Here is a 20,586-nt window from a genome sequence, read left to right as displayed (position 1 = left end):
TAAAATATATTAAATTAATTTGTTGAGTTTATCACTGAAGCTAAAATGTAATTTTTAACAAAATTATACATCCATATAATAATATAATAAACAGTATATAAATAAACACATTGAGCAATAATTCTGAAAATAAGTATAATTTTTTTTAAACATTTTATGCTTGATTATTAGATTAAAATAAATAATATCGTTTAACTATTAACAATATGAAATTGCGTAAACGTGTCGTCTTCGATGACATAGAATTAAGCGACCATTTCTTTTTTACTCATCCACTCTTCGATTTCTTCAACACTAACACAAAAAAAAAAAAATGAATTAAACGCATATAAATTAACATTGCCTGCTGTATAGTTACTGCACAGTAAATTATAAAACGATTTTAGTAGTCTCTGTTCAGTATTTTCTCAACGAGCAATATAACAATATTAAAAAAAATTTATTCTACCTAGCCGTCAATAACAGTGTGATATACATTACAATATTAGATATGAAAATACAATAATTATTATTGATAACTAATTTTAACAACTAAAGCTAGAATTTATATCCGATATAAAATAATGAAATATACAATGAAATTACCAATTATTTTCCACACTATCGTCGAGTGAAAAAGTTGCATTTTATAATTTTAAAGTCAATCAAATAACTGTATTTTAATTTAAGCTAAATCAATTTTTGTCAATCTAATTTTTAAACAAATATAAAGCGTTTTTAATAAATTTTCAAAATAATTTATTTTATAAAATTTAAATTAGAATCATATAATGATACAAAATTGTATCTAGCCTTTTACACTAATTTCGTTTATATGTTCATATCATAAAACATGAATTTTTCTTATTTACAATAATTAAAATATTTAATAATACGCATTGTTCTTAAAATATGCAAAAATATACAGAATAAAAAAATAAATCATTTATGTCAATATTAGGCGATTTATGAACATAACCTACTACATATATTTTTAAAAGAACGTGACAAAGAACACGTCATACCAATTTTTATAAAAAATCTGACCCTAGTTATCATTATTCATCGTTTAACACAACAGAAAACGATATTTTTATTCTAATAATATTGGCTCAACACCCGCTATTGTATACAGATCACGTGATCTTTCTCTATACCGATATGAGAAAACGTAAATAAACTTCGATGTTTCATCAATAAAAGAACAAAAACCTATACTACAAATTATAAACTTACGTCCTTGGCACTGGAGTGAAGTTTTCAATTCCACGTTCAGTAACAAAAATGTTGTCTTCAATACGCACGCCGCCAAACTTCCAAAACCGTTTCAGTACTTTTTCGTTCAAAAACTTGGATAATACTGGATCATCAAGAGCTCGTTTTAACAGCTAAAACATTTGCACGATAAAGTTTAAAATCGTGATATTTTTCCTAAGCATAGATAAACTAAGAAATTAATTTGGGGAGAAGTAAATATAGAAATTGTGTGACCTTTTCTGACCATAAAAAAACAAAGCACTTCAAAATAAACTGCCTATCCAAAAAATGTTGGGAAGAAGATTATCTCCAACCTCCTCTCCACTCACTAGTAGTCACTGTTCCGTGTGTATACGGCTAAACAATTTGCAAAACATCAAGGGTGCATTATAGTGTATAAAACTGAAAACAAATTTCAAAAAATATACTGTTATACCGGTTCGATGAAATAACATCCTGGCTCAACAGTAAGTGCCATGCCCACTTCCAAGTTTCTGGCCGTTCTCAGGGCCTTGACGCCTGGCTTAAGCGGCCGGTCTGGGTGTCCTTCCAAGTAACCACCAACATCGTGCACATCGATTCCCAGTAGATGCCCTAACCCGTGTGGTTGGAATATTGCAGCGAGACCGGCTTCGTACATTTCATCGATGTCGCCACGAAGTAAATCGATTTCGCGCAGCTCTCTTAGGATAACTTTATTAGCCAATATGTGCATATCCACCCAAGAAACGCCTAAAACCATATTATTTTAATATTATAAGCTTCAACCAATGATAATGGATACTTGTGTTTAGTAGATTGGGATGAAAAAAGTTTTTTTTGTACTGTTATTAAACAATAGTTATAATGCGCCACCGTGGAGGTTTTATTCTCTATACACAAATTATACATTAAAAGATAAATGTAAGCAATTAAAGCAAACTAAATCATATAAATTTTCTAACTTATTATCAAAAGAATAAAAATAAGCCTCAATTATAATACCTAACTTATATATAGCTTTATTTTTTACACAACATGAAACTAAGATTAACAAGAACAATATTTCAAAACTGAAATACCGTTTAATTGAATACAATAACTCTTAACACATTATTACTGAATCAAAAAGTCTCTTCATAAATTAAATAATAATTAAATCAATCAAAATATTAACATTTTATATTATGATATCAATAATAATGATGATAAGTAATTATTTAGTTACAAATTAATATATTACAGCCACTAATTTTTACATCAATAAAAAAAAATTAGAAACAATACGAGTACTAAAGAATCGGCTTCCTAATTTGAGTAAATAATAATTTTAATCTAAAGAAAATTTAAGTAACTTTCATTTAATAAAAATATATCATAGTGGGCAAGTTGAGGGTCAATCTAGAATAATTCGAGTAAACTCACATAAAAAGCTTAACAAATGTATACCTGGTTTTATTGCGTTCATCACAGCACGGCTGGCCGCAAGCACAGCGTTGTAAATCGCACGTTGATCATCAGTAAACTTTCCATTAGCCGGAAACGAAACAGTCACATCCGCCGTATAGCCATAATAAGATGCTCCCATGTCGAACAGACTAAAAATAACAAATACAATATACATGTTTAATATATTTATTTTGACAACCAATATAATATTAAATCGTATAACCTAATAACTAATATAGCTTATCGACATAATACGTTGCACAAAATACAAGTAAAAATCTTCAGATTTACATATTTATTAAATTTAATCCGAATCGATCTCGCACAGTGTTCTTTGTATCCTATAGAATATAATCGTAGCATTGATGTCAGAAACGAAATTTTTTTATTCAATTTTTCGCGCATATCTACACAGCATGGTAATTCTGTACGACTTTTAATCCGTATAATGGAACGTATATAAAAAATGACAATAAACGATAAGAATCGCTAATTATTTTTTATGAATATTGTGTTTTTTATCGTCACAATATAATATAAATAGATACTTAAACATTATTTAATAGGTATACCCGTACATAAACACATGATTGTTTTAAATACATTTTCATGCTTCAAAATCTATAAGTATAAACAAAATCTAATATTGTATTTTTAATTTTAATATTATAATATTGTACCACATATCGCCATCGTGGATCTTTTTAGAATTGGGTTCGGTGGCGTGTCCGTAATGCAGAATGGCACCGTTCATGCCCGAACAGCATATGTTGTTATAGCCCACATGCCTGCACCCCCCGACGTAATATGCGTAATGCAGGAAATTTGCTTCGCATTGGTATTCATACATGTTTGGCTTGCACTTTGTCATCACGGACTTATGAGCGTTACAAGTAACTTTCGTCGCGTACCTCATAACTTCTTTTTCATAATCCGTTTTTATGACGCGACTGAAACAAACAAATAACGACAATAACGTATAAGTACCTTTGATATTGTTTAGATAATATACTACGCACAAACGAATTACACAAATCGCCTAATCTAATAAATTATAAGTATACATACACTCTGACACAACAAACACTACTAAATTGTTTATCAATTCATAGGACAAAATAAATAATAAATCGATTTCTTTCAAATTAATTTTGTAAGGATAATATGTGTACATTATACCATTGATTTTATAATATATTATAGTATATTAGAGTATAATATTATTATATTATTATTATTATTATTATTGTATATTATATTTTGTTATTTTTATATATCAATGGTTATACCACTAATGTAATTATTTAATATTAGATATAAATTACATTATAACAGTCAGAACGTATACCGGTTTAAAAAATTTAGGCAACTAAACTCACAAGTGATTATATAACGTTCTAATGAAACGATCAACACTACAAGAATGTTATTCTATATTGTATTAATTTAAAACAAAATAGAAATTCACTAATACCATTAAATAGATATAATATATATTATCAACGATAAAACGTTTAACAGGTTTAAGAAGACGCTAGGTACCTATTTGTTGTCTCCGTCTTACAAATACATAAATTTTCACTCGTCAAAATCAATTGTATTTCATTAGTTTAAATATTAGAGTAAATTAATCTATTATCAAAGTTAAACGTTTGAATATGATCTATACTTATCTATACATTAATTTTAATAAGACTTATTAGACCATACCTTATAATTTTAATCAATAATTTAAAAACTTAAAAAAAAAATTTAAGATTTTAAAACTAATAAAATTATTTCATGACAAAGCAATTGGCGTAATACAACTTAATTATTCTGCAACTATATTCATGTATATATTACTTGAATAATGAATAATAATAATATGGATGCGTCATTATAATAATTTCTATATTCTAACATAAAACAACGGATACACGTTTCCAATTCTTTTCTCTTTGTCAGTGAACCAACGATCAAGTACATACACTTACAAAAAAAAAAAAAAAAATTAAGACACAAGAGTTCGATGAGTTAGTGAGAACAGTCAAAATTACTGTATATTTTTCAAGTATTATAAAATAAGTAATAAATACTACTATAGAATTTGAAAAAATGTATTAAAAGTGTACCATTTTTATTTTAGTTTTAATCCGAATGTTGTAAAAAATATTTACTTATCTCATATCGTATTTCAAGTATTCTATTAAAACAATTCATTTATATTGTGTAAAAAGTAGATTTTGTAGCGAGATAAAAAATAAATAAATACGTTGGAGTATTCAAATGACATTTTGGATAAATTTTAAAAACAACAGAAAATGGTCCAGATTTACCTACTCACGATGATATATACCGAGATCTATGTTAAGTTAACATTGTTAACCTATTATCTGAAATTCGAACAAATGTTCAAAATCATTCATAATTCGACTGTTTTATAGTCAATAAAAAAAATAATTCTTCAAGTTATTTAACAAAGGCATCATATAGTTATAACAAAAAATAAATAAACGCTAAAATAAAAAGTGACCTTACATTATAGCAAAAATATAGTCAATAAAATGAAAACACGTAAAGCTTAATTGTTTAAATATTTTAAACAAATTCGTTATAACTTAGCAACTATGTATAAACGTAATATCTTTTCAACACTCAACAAGTTCGTATATCATGAGTACATCGACGCATCATTTATTATTAGATAATAAAATAAAATAAAAGTACCTATAATAAACTTAATTTTTTTCTATAACCAATATTTATTTTTCTTATGGTATATATTATTAGTTTAAGTATCTATATTCTATGTTTTGACAGGTTTAATTTATAACTTACTGTTGCTAAATCCCAATAAACGCCTCTTTTTTAATTGTGATAATGTAACTTAAGTAACAATTTTTAAATAAGTTGACCATACTCAGTATACGTGTATAGCCTTATAAGAATAAAGGAAAAAACATCAATATCAGTTTACTACTGAGAACTAAACAATAAGCACCGATGAGGAATGTTTTTAATTTTGATGATCTTTCCTATATTATGTTTAATTTGGTCGTATTCTCATGCGTTACACTCAAAAACATTGATATTGTATTTTATAAACAATCGTTGGCCACTTAATCGGAATTTAAAAGATGACAAATATTTCACACACGAATGACAATATAGCTTATTATTAATCCCAAATATGTATTGAAATATAAAATACACGATAATTATTGTAAATTATGTAGTAATTAATACACAATATTATTAAAACGTTATGATTCGTCTCAAAAAATAAAGATTTGTGAACATAATTTTGTATTTACAATAATATAGCTAAGTAGTGATATCTAGCAGTAAAGTTATAATTACCGCAATAAATTTTTAACCAAACTAATCATACCACCAACACTATCACTATAACCGTCATTGGTAAAAACATTAATTCTGATAACCATATACTATCTATTATCAATTTTTAGTTCCAAGTTTACGATTACGACTCAAATACAAAATAGTAAATACTCAAAAATAAAATATTTACATACCTACTTAATAGTTAATACGAAACATTTTCTTATTTTATTGCATAGTATTATGTAAATTTAACAAAATTATGATAACATTAAATAATCTTTTAATAATATTTTTAGTTCCGGTATTTATTTAGTTCTATGAATATTGAAGTAGTGAAATATATCAAACATGTCAAGAATAGTAATCCAACAATTCTTTTTTAATAGGATTAACTATTTAAATATATTAAAAACAATAAACATCACACAATACAGATATAAAGCTGACAAATTTGGACATACGTTTGCATTTATCCAAGATGGAAGTGAAATAAGAGAACTACCATTGATTGTACGTAACGTATGTAGCAATGAAATTTGCTGTAACGAATGTACCACAACTGAAAAAACAGACACCAAAAATGATGAACTAGTTAATAAATTAAATAATCTAAAGAATGAAACAGATCGTAAAAAAGCTGATGAAGAAATTGTGGATGTTATTCGAGGCTTTAAAAAATGTTCTTCAGTAAAATCACTAATAGATCTACTAGAAATAGTAATGCTAGATGAAATAACTCCAGATGTAGCGGTATGTGCTTTAAAAAAAATTGTAGAACTAGAGAACTTTAAATTGCATATAGCATCAAATAAATTTCCATCAATTATAGATACAAAACCAAATATAGATTATACCAAAACACCAATATTAGAAAAACTGCTGGAAATAATTATGAAGGGAGATAATAACTCTGCTGTTGTTGGAATACTAGAATTAATATCTATTGATCGTGCTCGAGTATTACCATTTGAAATTTTTAAAAATAAAATATCTGAAGAAATCTTATGCCGAGTAACTGAAAATAAACTTAATATAGATGATTTATGCAGAGCAATTGATGCATTTTCTAAATTAAATGAAGTCAAAAAAGCAGATCAGCTATGGATTGGAATAATGGACAAATCTGATCAAATAAATGAAAAAAATGTAATTCAAGTTTTTAGAATTTTATACTTGTTAAAAAAAAGTAGAAAAACCATTATGAAGCTGTTAGAGAGATCTTTAAAGCGCTTTTGGCATCATCTGTCTACTGATGACTTGATAGAAATGTTATATACATTACGATTAACAAAATGCAATTCAATTATTATCTTTAAGACTATATCCAGGTGGATTAATACAAACATACACACTATGAGTGAAAATAATCTAACTTCAATTGTAAACGAGTTAAATAATTCCAACTATGTGGATATTGGTATTGTAAGAGCATTAGAACGCTACATAAAAGCCAAACATAGTATGATAAATAGTCCTTTATTAATGGTAGAAATAATGAATTACTGTTCTAAATTTAATGTACGTTCTGAAGATATTTTTGAAGGATGTGCTAAGTACATAATTCAATATGGTTCAAACATAACTCCTTCTCAATTTAGAGATTTATTTTGGCCATTCGGTCAGCTTAACTATAAACCTAAATCAGCTTTTGAGTTTTGGATTAAAGTGGAAAATATAATGAATAAAGAGTTTTATAACTTTAAGACACGAGAAACAATAGATATATTATTATCTTGTGTTTATTTAGAGAAACATCCGTTGAATTTTGTTCACAGAGTATTTAATACTTCTTTTTTACATAATTTATATGAAAATGGAAGTATAGATGACTACACAAAAATAAAATTAAAAATTATTGACCAGTGTATGACATTAGAGTGTGATCATTATCGTGGGCCAGTGTTACCCAAGGATAAATTTGCAAAGAGCGCTTGGTGTGACTATAGAATAAAACGACTCTTAAAAGAAATCAGTAATACTCTTGAAAACACTTTTCAAAACTACAAAATTTCTTACTCGACCATTGTAAGTCAACTACCACTTATGAGTATTTACATAATTGATGCTTTAGTACACCCAATCAAGTTTAAACTTGACAGTAGATACATAAATTTCAAGAAACATCCTGGTCTATGCACTGTGATTTTAGTTCATTTACCAGAACACTATTGCTGGGGAAAAGAACACTTAACTGGTATTGAAACCACTAGAATACGACATTTTCAAAAAATTGGATTAAATGTCATGACTATCAACTACGAAAAAATATTAGAACTCAAATATCCTGCTGAACTGACTGAATATATTAACAATAGATATAAAAATATGTTAACTTCTTGTTAATGTCTTTCAAAAGACTATGTATGTTATTTAATAATTTTTATTTACTCACCAATCAGCAATGATTTTATGTAATATTTTGTTGTCCAATATGAACCTTAATTTAAAAAAGAATAATTATAATTAATATTAATACAATATTTTAAAACTTTTTTTTTTTTTACCTGTCTATTCCTTCAAAATGTGCTTCTTTACATGTCAAATCACTATCAGTGTTTTTTCCAAACTAAAAAAAAAGAAGAAACAAGTATTAAAATCATTGACTATATTAACTTCAAAATTGTAGGTACCTAAAATTTTTTATTAAAAACAATAAAAAAATTGCATTCAACAAATATACAGCAATTATACTAAAACCAAACATTTCTAATCCCAATTACATAATATATAAACCATAATAAATGTTATGTAAATTCAAGCAGAATACAATTCTTGGAAAACATTGTTTTGAGAAATTGTACTATATTGCCTTGCTCAAGAAATACTTATAATTCATAAACAATATTGAAAACAGAACAATAGTTGTTATTTATACATTATTAATCAACATTTCATTTGAAATATTCTAAACTTAAACTATCACCACGAAAAAAATAACATGTTACAAATAGGTACCTACTTAAAGAAGTTATATTCATTTAAAATTATTTAGATTAGTATATAGTTTAAAAAATGTTTGTTAAGTACTAAGTATTATATTTCTATATATAAAGTCTTACACATATCTCCAGACCTTTATATAGACACATAAATAAAATTTCTTGATTTTTAAATTTTTATTTGTTAGATATTTTATTTTATGCAATATCAATACCTATGTTAAATTATCTACTCTGTATATATAAATATTTAGTAAAATAAATATATTTATATTACTTTATTAAGGAATAAATATAAAACTTTTCAATTAGTTAATATATTTCAATAATTATTCTTAGAAATATAAAACATTAAATACCCATTTAAGTTTATTATATAATCCATTGATTATATAATAAACTTAAAATTATTTTGAATCATTAAATTAATGATACTGCGGTACACCACAGAATACAGAACATTTAGAAAAGTAAATTTGTAAATATTTGTATTGAAGTAGTGTCGATGGATGCCCCTTTTACTCAAGCATCCAACCTTGAACAAAAAAAGTTATCAAATTTACTTGTTGTTTTATTATATTACAGATTGTGAATACATGTCTATTTAAAAAAAAATAAAAATAATATTTTTATTTGCACCATAAAACCAATATTGTAAAAAAATTTGGCTAATAAAAATAATAACTTGTTATAAGACATTTTAATAAGAGCCCCAAAATAATTGTTCACACCAATCTGCTAAAACTTAATTGTAGCATATAACTTATAAATGTAAAAGGCATTTTAAAATAGAAGTATATATTTATTTTGGTAAGTTTTATTATTTTACATACATTTAAACTATACAATAATTGGCAAATCAATTTAATTTATAGCTACCACACATTATAATGATGGCAGTTTTAATAATTTTATGGTAATTCTACAAAATATAAAGTACACAAAACTCCCCTCCCTTATCCCAATGATTTTCTTTAAAGTAAATAATCTAAAAAAAATAAATAATATTTTTAAATGTTCAATCATTGCTTTTGATCCAACAATTTTAGTAAAACAAATTAAAAGTAAATCACTGAGAAATTAAGGTTTAACATACCATAATTAATTAAATTACTATTTACATTTTTACGAGACATAAAAATCTAAAACAAATAATCATTTTTTATTTTAACCATATAACTAATGAAAAAACCATAAACCAAAAATATAGTTATTGAGCTTTAAAGTTTGAATAAAAATAATTTTTAAAAATCTCTTTTAATCACATTTATAACATTAAGTTTGGTGATTTTGTACAAGGTTACACTTACACGTCATATTATGTATCATATTCATTATTCACATTACAAAGAATATATTTATCTATAATCAGTATAACTACAAGCTTACATTCAATAAATGTTCAAAACTATTTGAATTTTTTTATCAGTTACTTAAATTTTTCGAACGCAATAAAATACATCAACCATAAATATCTAAGAACATTTAATTATTATAATTAAGTACGCATTTATATTGATTAAATTCATAACGATCAGTCATTAAAACATAATATTCATTATTCATTCAACTAATATTGCATACGCACAGATCTTGAATTGAGAAAGAAATCGAAATTAGGACGTATAAATCGTTAGTCTCGGGGTAAATAAACGAACAATGTAAATAAATTGTTTATCATTAACGCTACTTCAGTAACTCGTGTGTTATTGCTATTATAGTGTTATTATATTAAAGCCGATGAAAAAAAGATAATGATTGTGTCACATATTTTTATATTGGCAAATAGTTATGGCAGAAATATTAGTAAACAATTTATATTTAATCGTCAAATAAAATAATTATTTATGTTATGCGTTGCATGTATGACACATTAAAAATAAAACGATAATTTAGTTAAGGCAATAAAGAAACTGGCACTAAGACCATCATCAATACAGAAACTTAGTTAAAACTTAGAAATATTTATAAAAGTATATTAAATAAATATTACTCAGTTAACATTTCAAATACTTATATAGTACCTATATACATATAATATTATATTACACATAACAAAATTGCATTGAATAATATTATTAAAAGTCACAATTTTACTCTATTTAGTATTTTAGTACTTTCCCGTCATAAAAATAATGATATTATAATTTTATACTAAATACATTGAAATATTGTAATAGTACATATTCACAATTTACTTGAGAGGCTCGACTTACCGAGAAAGTAGATTTAATCAACGTAAATTGGCAACAATGCTGAATGCGTTATATTAAATGTCAATACAGATATAATGTTATTTGTTTTCTGTTTTAATTTAATTTTAATATAAAATCAACGATACAGTAAATTAAGAAAACTTACACAATATATGTACATATTAAGGACATAGCAAAATAGGTATATATAAATTAAACATAATAAATATAATTAAATATAGTTAAGTTATAATTGTTTTACTTACCAAAGTCAATATCAATGAAGGTTTCAATGTATTCAGTGTTTCACCAAGCTAATAAAACATATAAGACAAACAATTATTATAATTATAAACAATCGTACAAATATCTGTGTGCGTATGTGCTTAAACAAAATTATCAGCAAAAAAAAATTTGTTTGTCCATAATAATTGTCTTTTAAATAATTTAATCACATTTATTACAATAAATTATTAAATTGATATGAATTATGTTCGTTTTCATTACTGTGTTATACCATTGATTATACCAAACAAATAATCAATAGATTAATTAAATAATTATTATACAGTAATTTCAATTTATATTAAATTATATTGATACTTTAATAAAAATATTTCATAAGATTCAAATTAAAAATTTTTAAGCTTTGAGCATAACTTTTTTATTATACTATATCAATAGAAGATGAATCAAAACATCAAAGCTTTTATTATATTATCAAACGTCATAGAAGCGATTGGGATCAGAAATTTTGTTTCATTTAAATCTTTTTACATGAATTATGTTCATAGAACATATATTTAAAAATCGATATATTAACATTTAAGATTGTAGCAACCATATTACTTTTTACATTCAAAAAATTTTAAAATCTCACATTACTATAATTTTAAATATTTAAGATTATACTATTATAGTATTACTGATGATTTTTTATTATAAATTATTATTCAATACGTAGAGTATAAATAATGAACTACAATTTTTAAAAGTATAAATCATATTAAGAAATAATAATCTGTATAAATTCACTTATCTTAAAAAGTTTAAAATAAATATTTAATGAAAAATACTTAAGATAAAATTGTTTATTACACGGACTCTTTTATTATAGTTCCTTTAAATAACAATTAATGTAATGTACTACTTTTTTTTTCTTGTCAACAACATTTTATTACTAGTTTGATAATTTTCTATAATAATATAACAAAACAAATCTACGGCAACAATTTGAAATAAAACAATGATCATATGAAGGTATGCGTTATAACATATATAGAAAAAACTGGGGTGTATCGTGTATCTAATGTAAGTACTCGTGACTTACTTCACATATTAAGTTTTAAATTTTTAAATTGCAATAATATTCGTGTATTTTTTTCTACTAGTTCTATAGAATTATATTAACGTAACATGGCGAAAAATATTTTTTTTTAAATATATTTTATAATTATCAATTATTATTTCGGCGATTAAAAAAAATACACTAACAAACATGAGTATAATTTAATGTAGCACACATTAATTTTTCAAGAAAGCTTATACTTTTTTTTTAAAAAGGTCAATTATTTTGGTTCCCTTAGCATTTGCCCCTATGTCCCAAACTGTGGCTTTTTTTAGCGTGCTTACAAACGCCAGAATAGTAATTCGTTTAGGCAAAGCGCACCTGCCTATATATGAGTATTGAGTATGTATAGTAAAATATGGAATTTAAAACCCTACTCTAATTCTCTATAACCTGTATCTACTATTGATCATATTGTAAAAATTTTGGTTATTGTCACTCATCGTTACTTGTCAGACACGATCTTAACGCGAAACATTTGGGCATCTGTCCTAGAAAATAACATTAGTATGATGCCATAATATATACCTATGCTGTAAAGGTGCTATTTTCGTCAACAGTCAATGCGTTTCTGACGACGCGTCTATCACAAGTATAAATACCATGTGGTGGTTAATCACAAAAAACAAAATAAAAAAAGGTACCTATACAACATTATTTTATATTATAATATATCCTAAGAAAAATATATAACATAGATACGAGCTTACACAATAATTTTTATCTGCCCAGACCAGTGATAGAACGCAATAATTAAACCAATAAAAAAAGATTTAATTTTATCAATTATTAACTATTGGTGAAAATTGTAAACAAACGTTTAATTTGATACCTTGAAAACTTTTAATTTCTACCTAGCGAATAATGTGGATTTTGGTGAAACCTCCAATCTTAAACCACCTCTAGGTATGAGAATACCTACTTATACAGATATCTGAAGAACAGTACACAATAAACAATATCTTATACTGGTAGTATATTATTATACCTTAAAAAAGCCTAGGACATATAGTGTATCACAACAGAGTACATGTCCAACAAATTATTTAAAAATGAAACATTAATAAAAAATCTTTCTAGTTCCTCAAAAAATTTTACTAAAAATTACTCAATTCAATTAAAAGCTCCAAATGAACTTTCAAACTTTCAAACACTAATATCATATAAAACAGGCTTTCCATTCAGTCTTGAGCGTTACAATGTTCCGATAATTGCTACGAACAATATTTTTCTAGAATTTCTAGACATATAATTTATGTTAACGATTACTCTATATTTTGTAGCAGAAATAAAATCTATACTAAAAAATTAATATTTTAAAACGTCTTAATTAATTGCTATTACTAGAATATGATTTATATATATATATATATATTAATAAGCAGAATAAGCTGCCCTAATTCATTACATAGACTTATACGTAACATGAACATGTTTGAAGTTAAATCCCCAATAAAGAAGTAATTAAGAATAAATTTAATTAAATTCTTTTTAAAATAGCAAATATCCTTCAATAACATGCAATACATGTCAAACAAGCATCACAATTAAACATAATATTATCTTTGAAGAATATTTAAGATATGAATAAACACAAACCTATAAACGTTTGCGAAATATAAAAAAGCTTTCAATGAAAACGAAACTACAAAAGTTATTATCTTTATTTCACAATTTAACTGATGGCAATTTTAAATATTTCCAATAAGAATGTATTAATACTTAATTACTATGTGTAATCCTATAACAGTGTTACACGTAAGTGCTTTAGGTCTACTAATAATTTAATATAACCAGTGGGATGATTCTCCTGGCGTACCTTCTTTCAACAAAATAAACAGAAACCTATTACAGTTTTATAACAATTATTATTTATTACCGTGTCCACGTACGACGCGTAGTTGACCTTATACCGACATTTGTATTCATCTAAACACAACGGTTTTCCCAACCATACTAAATGCTCCTCTCCAACTCTCGGGAAAAACAAATGCGCCTCACCGCTGGATACATGTATTAGGCCATAACAATCGGGTTCGCTGACTCCGAAAGTCCAATGGAAGTAAGGTTCCTAAAACCAACATAAAAGCTTTAAACAAACGAATAGAAAACGATAATATGTTATTATGAATATCATTTCTTATTTAATATATATATATATGTAAAACTTAAACTCAAATTTTATAGTATATTTTTAAGTTTTTATTTAGATTATTAAATGTATTTCTTATTTCTAGGTACTTAAGTTATAATTTAATTTCATGATTTTTCAAACCAAATACTAGAGTTTTTTAGTACATATTTTTTTTTATGTTTAAAGATTAAAATTCAAAATAAAGACACCGATTTGATATTTTAACATTATAGCCATGTCATGAATTCATATATAACCAATAATATTATTTTTTTCTTCAATGTTCAAATTTTGTAGTTATTTTTAGTAACACTTATTAGTTATTAAAAAATAACTGAGAAAATTAAAATTTAAATGTAGAAGGAATAGAGAATCATATAAATATTTAAAAAATATTTAATTTAAAATAAGGTTTCTATGAAATGTTCAATTTAAAAACATATTAATCTAAGCATAAAAATCGAGGAACTCTGTTATATATTAGATATTTAGATATTGAGTATACCTATTACCTAAAATTAAATAAGTCCCATCTTATACGTCCTGTCATTACTTATTTATCAGTATAATACATAATATATACCCAAGAGTATTTTATAATACAATGATATTGTTATAAGTAAATTATTTTTCTATTAGTAATTGCTACGGTAGGTTGGACAAATTTTTGTTAAAAACCGATAGCATATTATACTGCAATATTTTATTATTAAATGCGTTATTATTTATTTATAATAATTAAAATTACGGACTTAATGTTCAATTACAAAAAAAATAATGACAGTTGGTGTACAGAGTTAAAAAATAGAGAAAAAAAACTGTTAAATAGCATAACTATTTATTAACTTGTAAATTAATAACAATGCATTGTTAAACGATGTATATAGATAAGTGCATGTTAAAAATAGCATATAATTAATCTAAATATTTTAAATATTTCATTAAGTATATATAGCAAATAATTATATACATAGTAAGGAATAATATACGTAAGTCTCTACGAATAATATTAATTTTAATAAAATAACTAAAATCACTGATCTCCAATTTTGTCAAAATTTCTAATTAAAAAGTCTATAAAAAATTGTACATTTGTATTCTTAAGATTTTTAAATTTTTATAAAAAAACAACTTATAAGTTAGGTGGAATACTGTTTTATATTTTTAAATTTTAAAATATGATCAATTATTGTAAACAAAAAAATAATTTTCCAATTATTTTGAAAATAACTGGGAATTTTTTACTTTTTAATACTCTAATTAATAATTAAATGTTATTGCTACCAAAAATAACAAAATTTTTAATACTTTAAGTGTATAATTTCTCATTGTATATTTGATATTTATTTAGAAAGTTTATAAGTTTGAACCTTATGTAAGACACATTGCTTATAGTACAAATTATCAAATTATAAATAGTTTATGTTAATTGTTTTTAAGAATAATAAACACCGTCTTACAATATACCTATAATATGCATTAATGCATTAAACACGTTTTCAATGTGCGTCAGCAAACGTAGTTATTGTGTAACACTTATTTATAATTAATGTATCATATGAACATGTTTTTTTTAAATAATAATTGAAACTATATTATATCAATTAGTTTCAAATCCCATTTATATCTATAATATGTTTTTTGGCTGATAGAGGCACATACTCACGTAAACAAAAATTATATATACCTATATAAATACAAACCTTGAATTTCTACACATGGGCAACTTATAATTTAGTATATTCATAAATGCTCGTGTGCTACTACTCTAGCCACCACAAATATCATAAACATCACCAAATAGATATTGTGATTTGTTGTTATTTTTGTTATTGTTGTTGTTACATTGTTTATAAAAAAGATATTTGGTCGTTAAATATTGTACCTATATGCAATTATTACATAAATTATAAATAGATTTTACAACAGATAACATTGTTGTATTTAAATTAAATTATTTCCTACATTTTTCATACACACGAAGTCGGATATTTATCCTTTAAGTAATAACATTAACACTCATTATCACATAAGTTAAAATATTTAACGTTTTAGAATTTATTTTCTTAACAGTTTAATAATACAAAAAATTAAAAAATTAATATTTTTTTGTCATAAACCATTTTGATAAACAATGAAGATCTTTTATTTCATATTCCAAAGCAAAAAATTAAATAAGTAGAATATTTTTCTTAAAATTTCAATTTATATGATTTGAGTGACTCGTTAATTATTTACATATTTTTATAAGTGTATATTTAAAGTATTATTAAGTAGAGTTGAGGGTAGTGTCTACCCTCAAAATGTCGGTTTACAACTTTGCATGCCAAAACTTTTAACACTAATGACTTCAGACTTACTACTTTTTTGGAATTCGATTGTTATAAATAAAAGTAATTATAAAAATGTTTTGCTTCAAAAAACGAAACAAAAAATGTATGATGATTCAATAAGTAAAAACCTTTAAAAAAAATAGTAAAAATATAACTTTTTCAAAATTGTTGTTTTGTTATTATCTCAGATTATGTGAAAAAAAATATTTATAAAACTATACTTCTTGAAATAACAATGAGTATTTATAGTTAAAAATATCACCAATAAGAAATAATTAACATACATTTTATCATTCATAAATCAATAATAGAAAATTTAACGATTTCCTAGAACTTAAAAGAAAAATGAAAAATAAAAAACATATAATACATACATTTTTAATATAGTATAAAAGAAAAACTAAAACCTGTATAAATATTAATCAGTTTAATAATTTTTTTAACTGATTTAAAATAAAAAGTAGCTATTGAAATTATTAGTGAAATATTTAACTATGTTATTTACATATTATGTTGGATTACTCACCTAGAATAGTAAACCAAATTCTTCACAATTTACCCAGCCCATCAGATATCTGCCACATATCTTATTAAAAATTTAAGTTACCTATCACTCTTATAATGTGTTTTCCGTCAAGACACTTTTAGTAATTAAATTTATGAAATATAAATTAACATAAAAATATACATCAAAACACTTTATATATAATTAATATAATAGTTAATAAAAAAAATTATAGTAATACATAAATTGAGACATTTTATTGAGATTGAGTAACAGCATTATGAGAAACTAATCAATGAAAAGACCCGATTTGAACTAAGTTTGGCATTAAGAGCAGAATAAAAAAGATCTCAACAACACTATATAGTGTATTTTGAGCCAAAAAAAAGGATTACCTATATAGAATTTTAATAGAATATTAGTATATTTTTTCTTATTTTATTGAAATTAAAATACTAATACACACACAAACATAATAAAATACTTAATAACAAATTTTTAATTTTAAACTTATGATAATATAAACATATTCTTATAAATATATCATTATTTGATACTTGTTCAATGTTCCTTTTAACTAAAATACTTATAATGAAAACAGGAAGTTTACAATTATTTAGTATAGAAACTAAATAAAATAAAATACAAAAACAGTGGTAAGATTTTTCATAGTAATTTTACTGATTAATTAGTAATTAATTAGTAATTTTATTATTTTATTAAATGATCTCATTTAATAAAATAATTGCATACACATTTTTTTATTTCATATTTAAGTTTTAATTTATTTTGAATAATTTTATATCATAAAACATATTATAATTAAATAGCTTAATTCTTCTATTTAAAAAAAAATAATTAATTAATATGGTATTTTTTGGCTGTTAGTGTTAAATTTTAATTGCTAGTATTTCTTGTTCTTTTAATTTTTTTGTTATTTAAAATTTATTCTATTTTTATACAGATATTTCTAAAATCAACATTATTCTACATAGATATTCAAGAGTTAGAATAATAAGCATTTTGAATAAGTCATCTGTGCAATAGTTCATTTTAATAATAATGTTTTTTAGTTTTAGCCTAATGCTAATTACCATTCTTGTACTACATTAAGTCTTTAAGTAGTTCAAAAGCATTTTTGTAATATGACCCTCGCACAATTAAACCATATGTTTTATATCAATATCAATTGTACTAAAGATAGACATATAAGATATATAATTTATATCCTATTAATATCTAAAATATTTTGTAATTCTTTAAATATACAAAAGAATTTTCTGGTACATATTATTACATTTTTAACATATATTATAGTACTTATTTTAGATGTTTGTCTATTATTATGTCTAAATATTTTATAGTTTTCCTATTTAGATTTATAATTTTTTCATTAAAATGGTCCACATTATTTTCATGAAAAAAAAAAAATGAATACCTTTTATTTATTATTATTTTAAGATTATTGGGTTTAAGAGGTGAGATAATCCAAAATGAATTTTCTTATAATAGACTTTGGCTAGATTAACAATCTGCATAATATATAAATAGAGTGTGATTTGAAACGAACCAAGAAGTAGAATTCATGGAGATAGTTTGGTATACAACAAAAGTTGAGCTCCAAATGTTCACATTAACCAAATTCTTAACTATTATGGAATATTAAAAGTTCATTTTTTATAAAAATCTCGATTTTAAAATAGATTGGGGTGTAATTTAGTATTTAATATCTTTTGTTATGATTTTAGATGGATATATCAGTAACTATTTTATCTAGGGTTATACCAATGGCTAACTTGGTATAAATTTTGTGATACATATCTGCATTTATTTTTTTTATATCTACACATTTTTAATATAAATATAGAAGTAAATTTAAAATATATAAAAAAACTAAAATAATACTCATTTCATTTTCTAATTTACCTATAACTAACTTTATCAGCATACTATTTAACTATTTTGAATTTGGTTGTTTAATGACAGATAATATTATTAATTAAAAACAAATGAAATATATTAAATCCAGTAACTCCGTGACCCAAATATTTTTTTAATCAGGTTTAAAAATTAAACCTTTCAGTTCTATTTTGACAATAAGAAATGACAAATGTTTGTATCAGTAATCATTCATCATCATAACATCTAAGATAAATCATTAAACATGAAAATTGAGTGACAATTGCACAGATTTATTCTAATATTATGTTATACACTATAGAAAAAATATAATGTAACTTAACAAAGAAATGAATAACTAGATACCTGTTTAAAATTAAATATAGACATACTACCACTGTATACAAAAATTGAAATAATCGATTTACGATTATTTACGATAATTGTATTTATATTAATATGACATTTTTATTTTTATTTTGACTCTTTCATATTTATTAATATATTGGGAGGCTCGCGAGGCTCTTTACGCAGGTCAAACCTGTTATATACACTCAAATAAATAATCGTTAATCAGTTGTATTAAATTTAAAAATCAAACAGCTCCAATTGAATTATAATATATATATTATTAATATGATTACAGATATAGAACAACAATTTTAAAAATAAATAAATAATCATGATTAATAAATTTAAAAATGCATTACCTATAAGTCAAACAAAATAAACTAACCTGTCTAAATACATAATCCACATCAGTACAATAATGGGATACATTTGATCCACCTTGTAATAGTACATAAGCATCCTTGTCCACAACTTCTGATAAACGTTTACAAAGTCTTTCTCGATTAAGTTTAAATAATTCCATAGGCACTGACAACGTATGTTCTCCCAAACTGAATTTTCCATCTTGACTAATAATTTAATAATGAATATCAAAATATTAATTCCAAAAAATTAATTAATGCATGTTAATTCAATCGTTGAAAAAAAATGTTAGTACAACATTACTAACAAATGTTAAAATAATTACTACCTACCTGATACATGTCATTGTATTATTTTTTGAAACTGATACAGTAAATGAAATCTATATTTTACCTTTTAAAATACCTTATCACTTTAAGTAATATTCGTTCTAATTAACTATTACCAATTTTCAATTAGCAATTATAGACAACAAATAATAGGTAATTGGTGTTTATAAATTAAACCAGTAAGGCAGTAACAACTAAC

At 24.0% G+C, this 20,586-nt stretch overlaps 1 protein-coding gene across 1 annotated transcript; it reads right to left on the bottom strand.

Annotated features, from left to right (window-relative positions):
* Positions 1 to 118: 118 nt before the first annotated feature.
* LOC112592397 (xaa-Pro dipeptidase) lies at positions 119 to 20,585 on the bottom strand. Its single transcript, XM_025336425.1, has 11 exons — positions 20,391 to 20,585; positions 20,081 to 20,264; positions 14,353 to 14,544; positions 11,392 to 11,439; positions 8,496 to 8,557; positions 8,384 to 8,428; positions 3,345 to 3,614; positions 2,665 to 2,813; positions 1,673 to 1,968; positions 1,216 to 1,367; positions 119 to 294 (listed from the first exon to the last, which is right to left on the bottom strand). The coding sequence occupies exons 1-11, from the start codon at positions 20,402 to 20,404 to the stop codon at positions 246 to 248; spliced, it is 1,461 nt and encodes a 486-aa protein (XP_025192210.1). The 5' UTR covers positions 20,405 to 20,585; the 3' UTR covers positions 119 to 245.
* Position 20,586: the final 1 nt, after the last annotated feature.

This window comes from Melanaphis sacchari, unplaced genomic scaffold (genome assembly GCF_002803265.2).
Source record: "Melanaphis sacchari strain LSU unplaced genomic scaffold, SCAv2.0 Contig174_pilon_pilon, whole genome shotgun sequence".
Classification (NCBI taxonomy): domain Eukaryota; kingdom Metazoa; phylum Arthropoda; class Insecta; order Hemiptera; family Aphididae; genus Melanaphis; species Melanaphis sacchari.
The sequence above is the reverse complement of the archived record's forward strand: the minus strand, read 5'-3'. Positions and strand labels throughout refer to the sequence as shown.

Coding starts and splice junctions, on each gene's coding strand:
- LOC112592397 (XM_025336425.1), bottom strand. Junction 1,368..1,672: donor GATGTTATTTCATCGAACCG/GTATAACAGTAT, acceptor CAAATGTTTTAG/CTGTTAAAACGAGCTCTTGA. Junction 295..1,215: donor TTCACTCCAGTGCCAAGGAC/GTAAGTTTATAA, acceptor TTTTTGTGTTAG/TGTTGAAGAAATCGAAGAGT.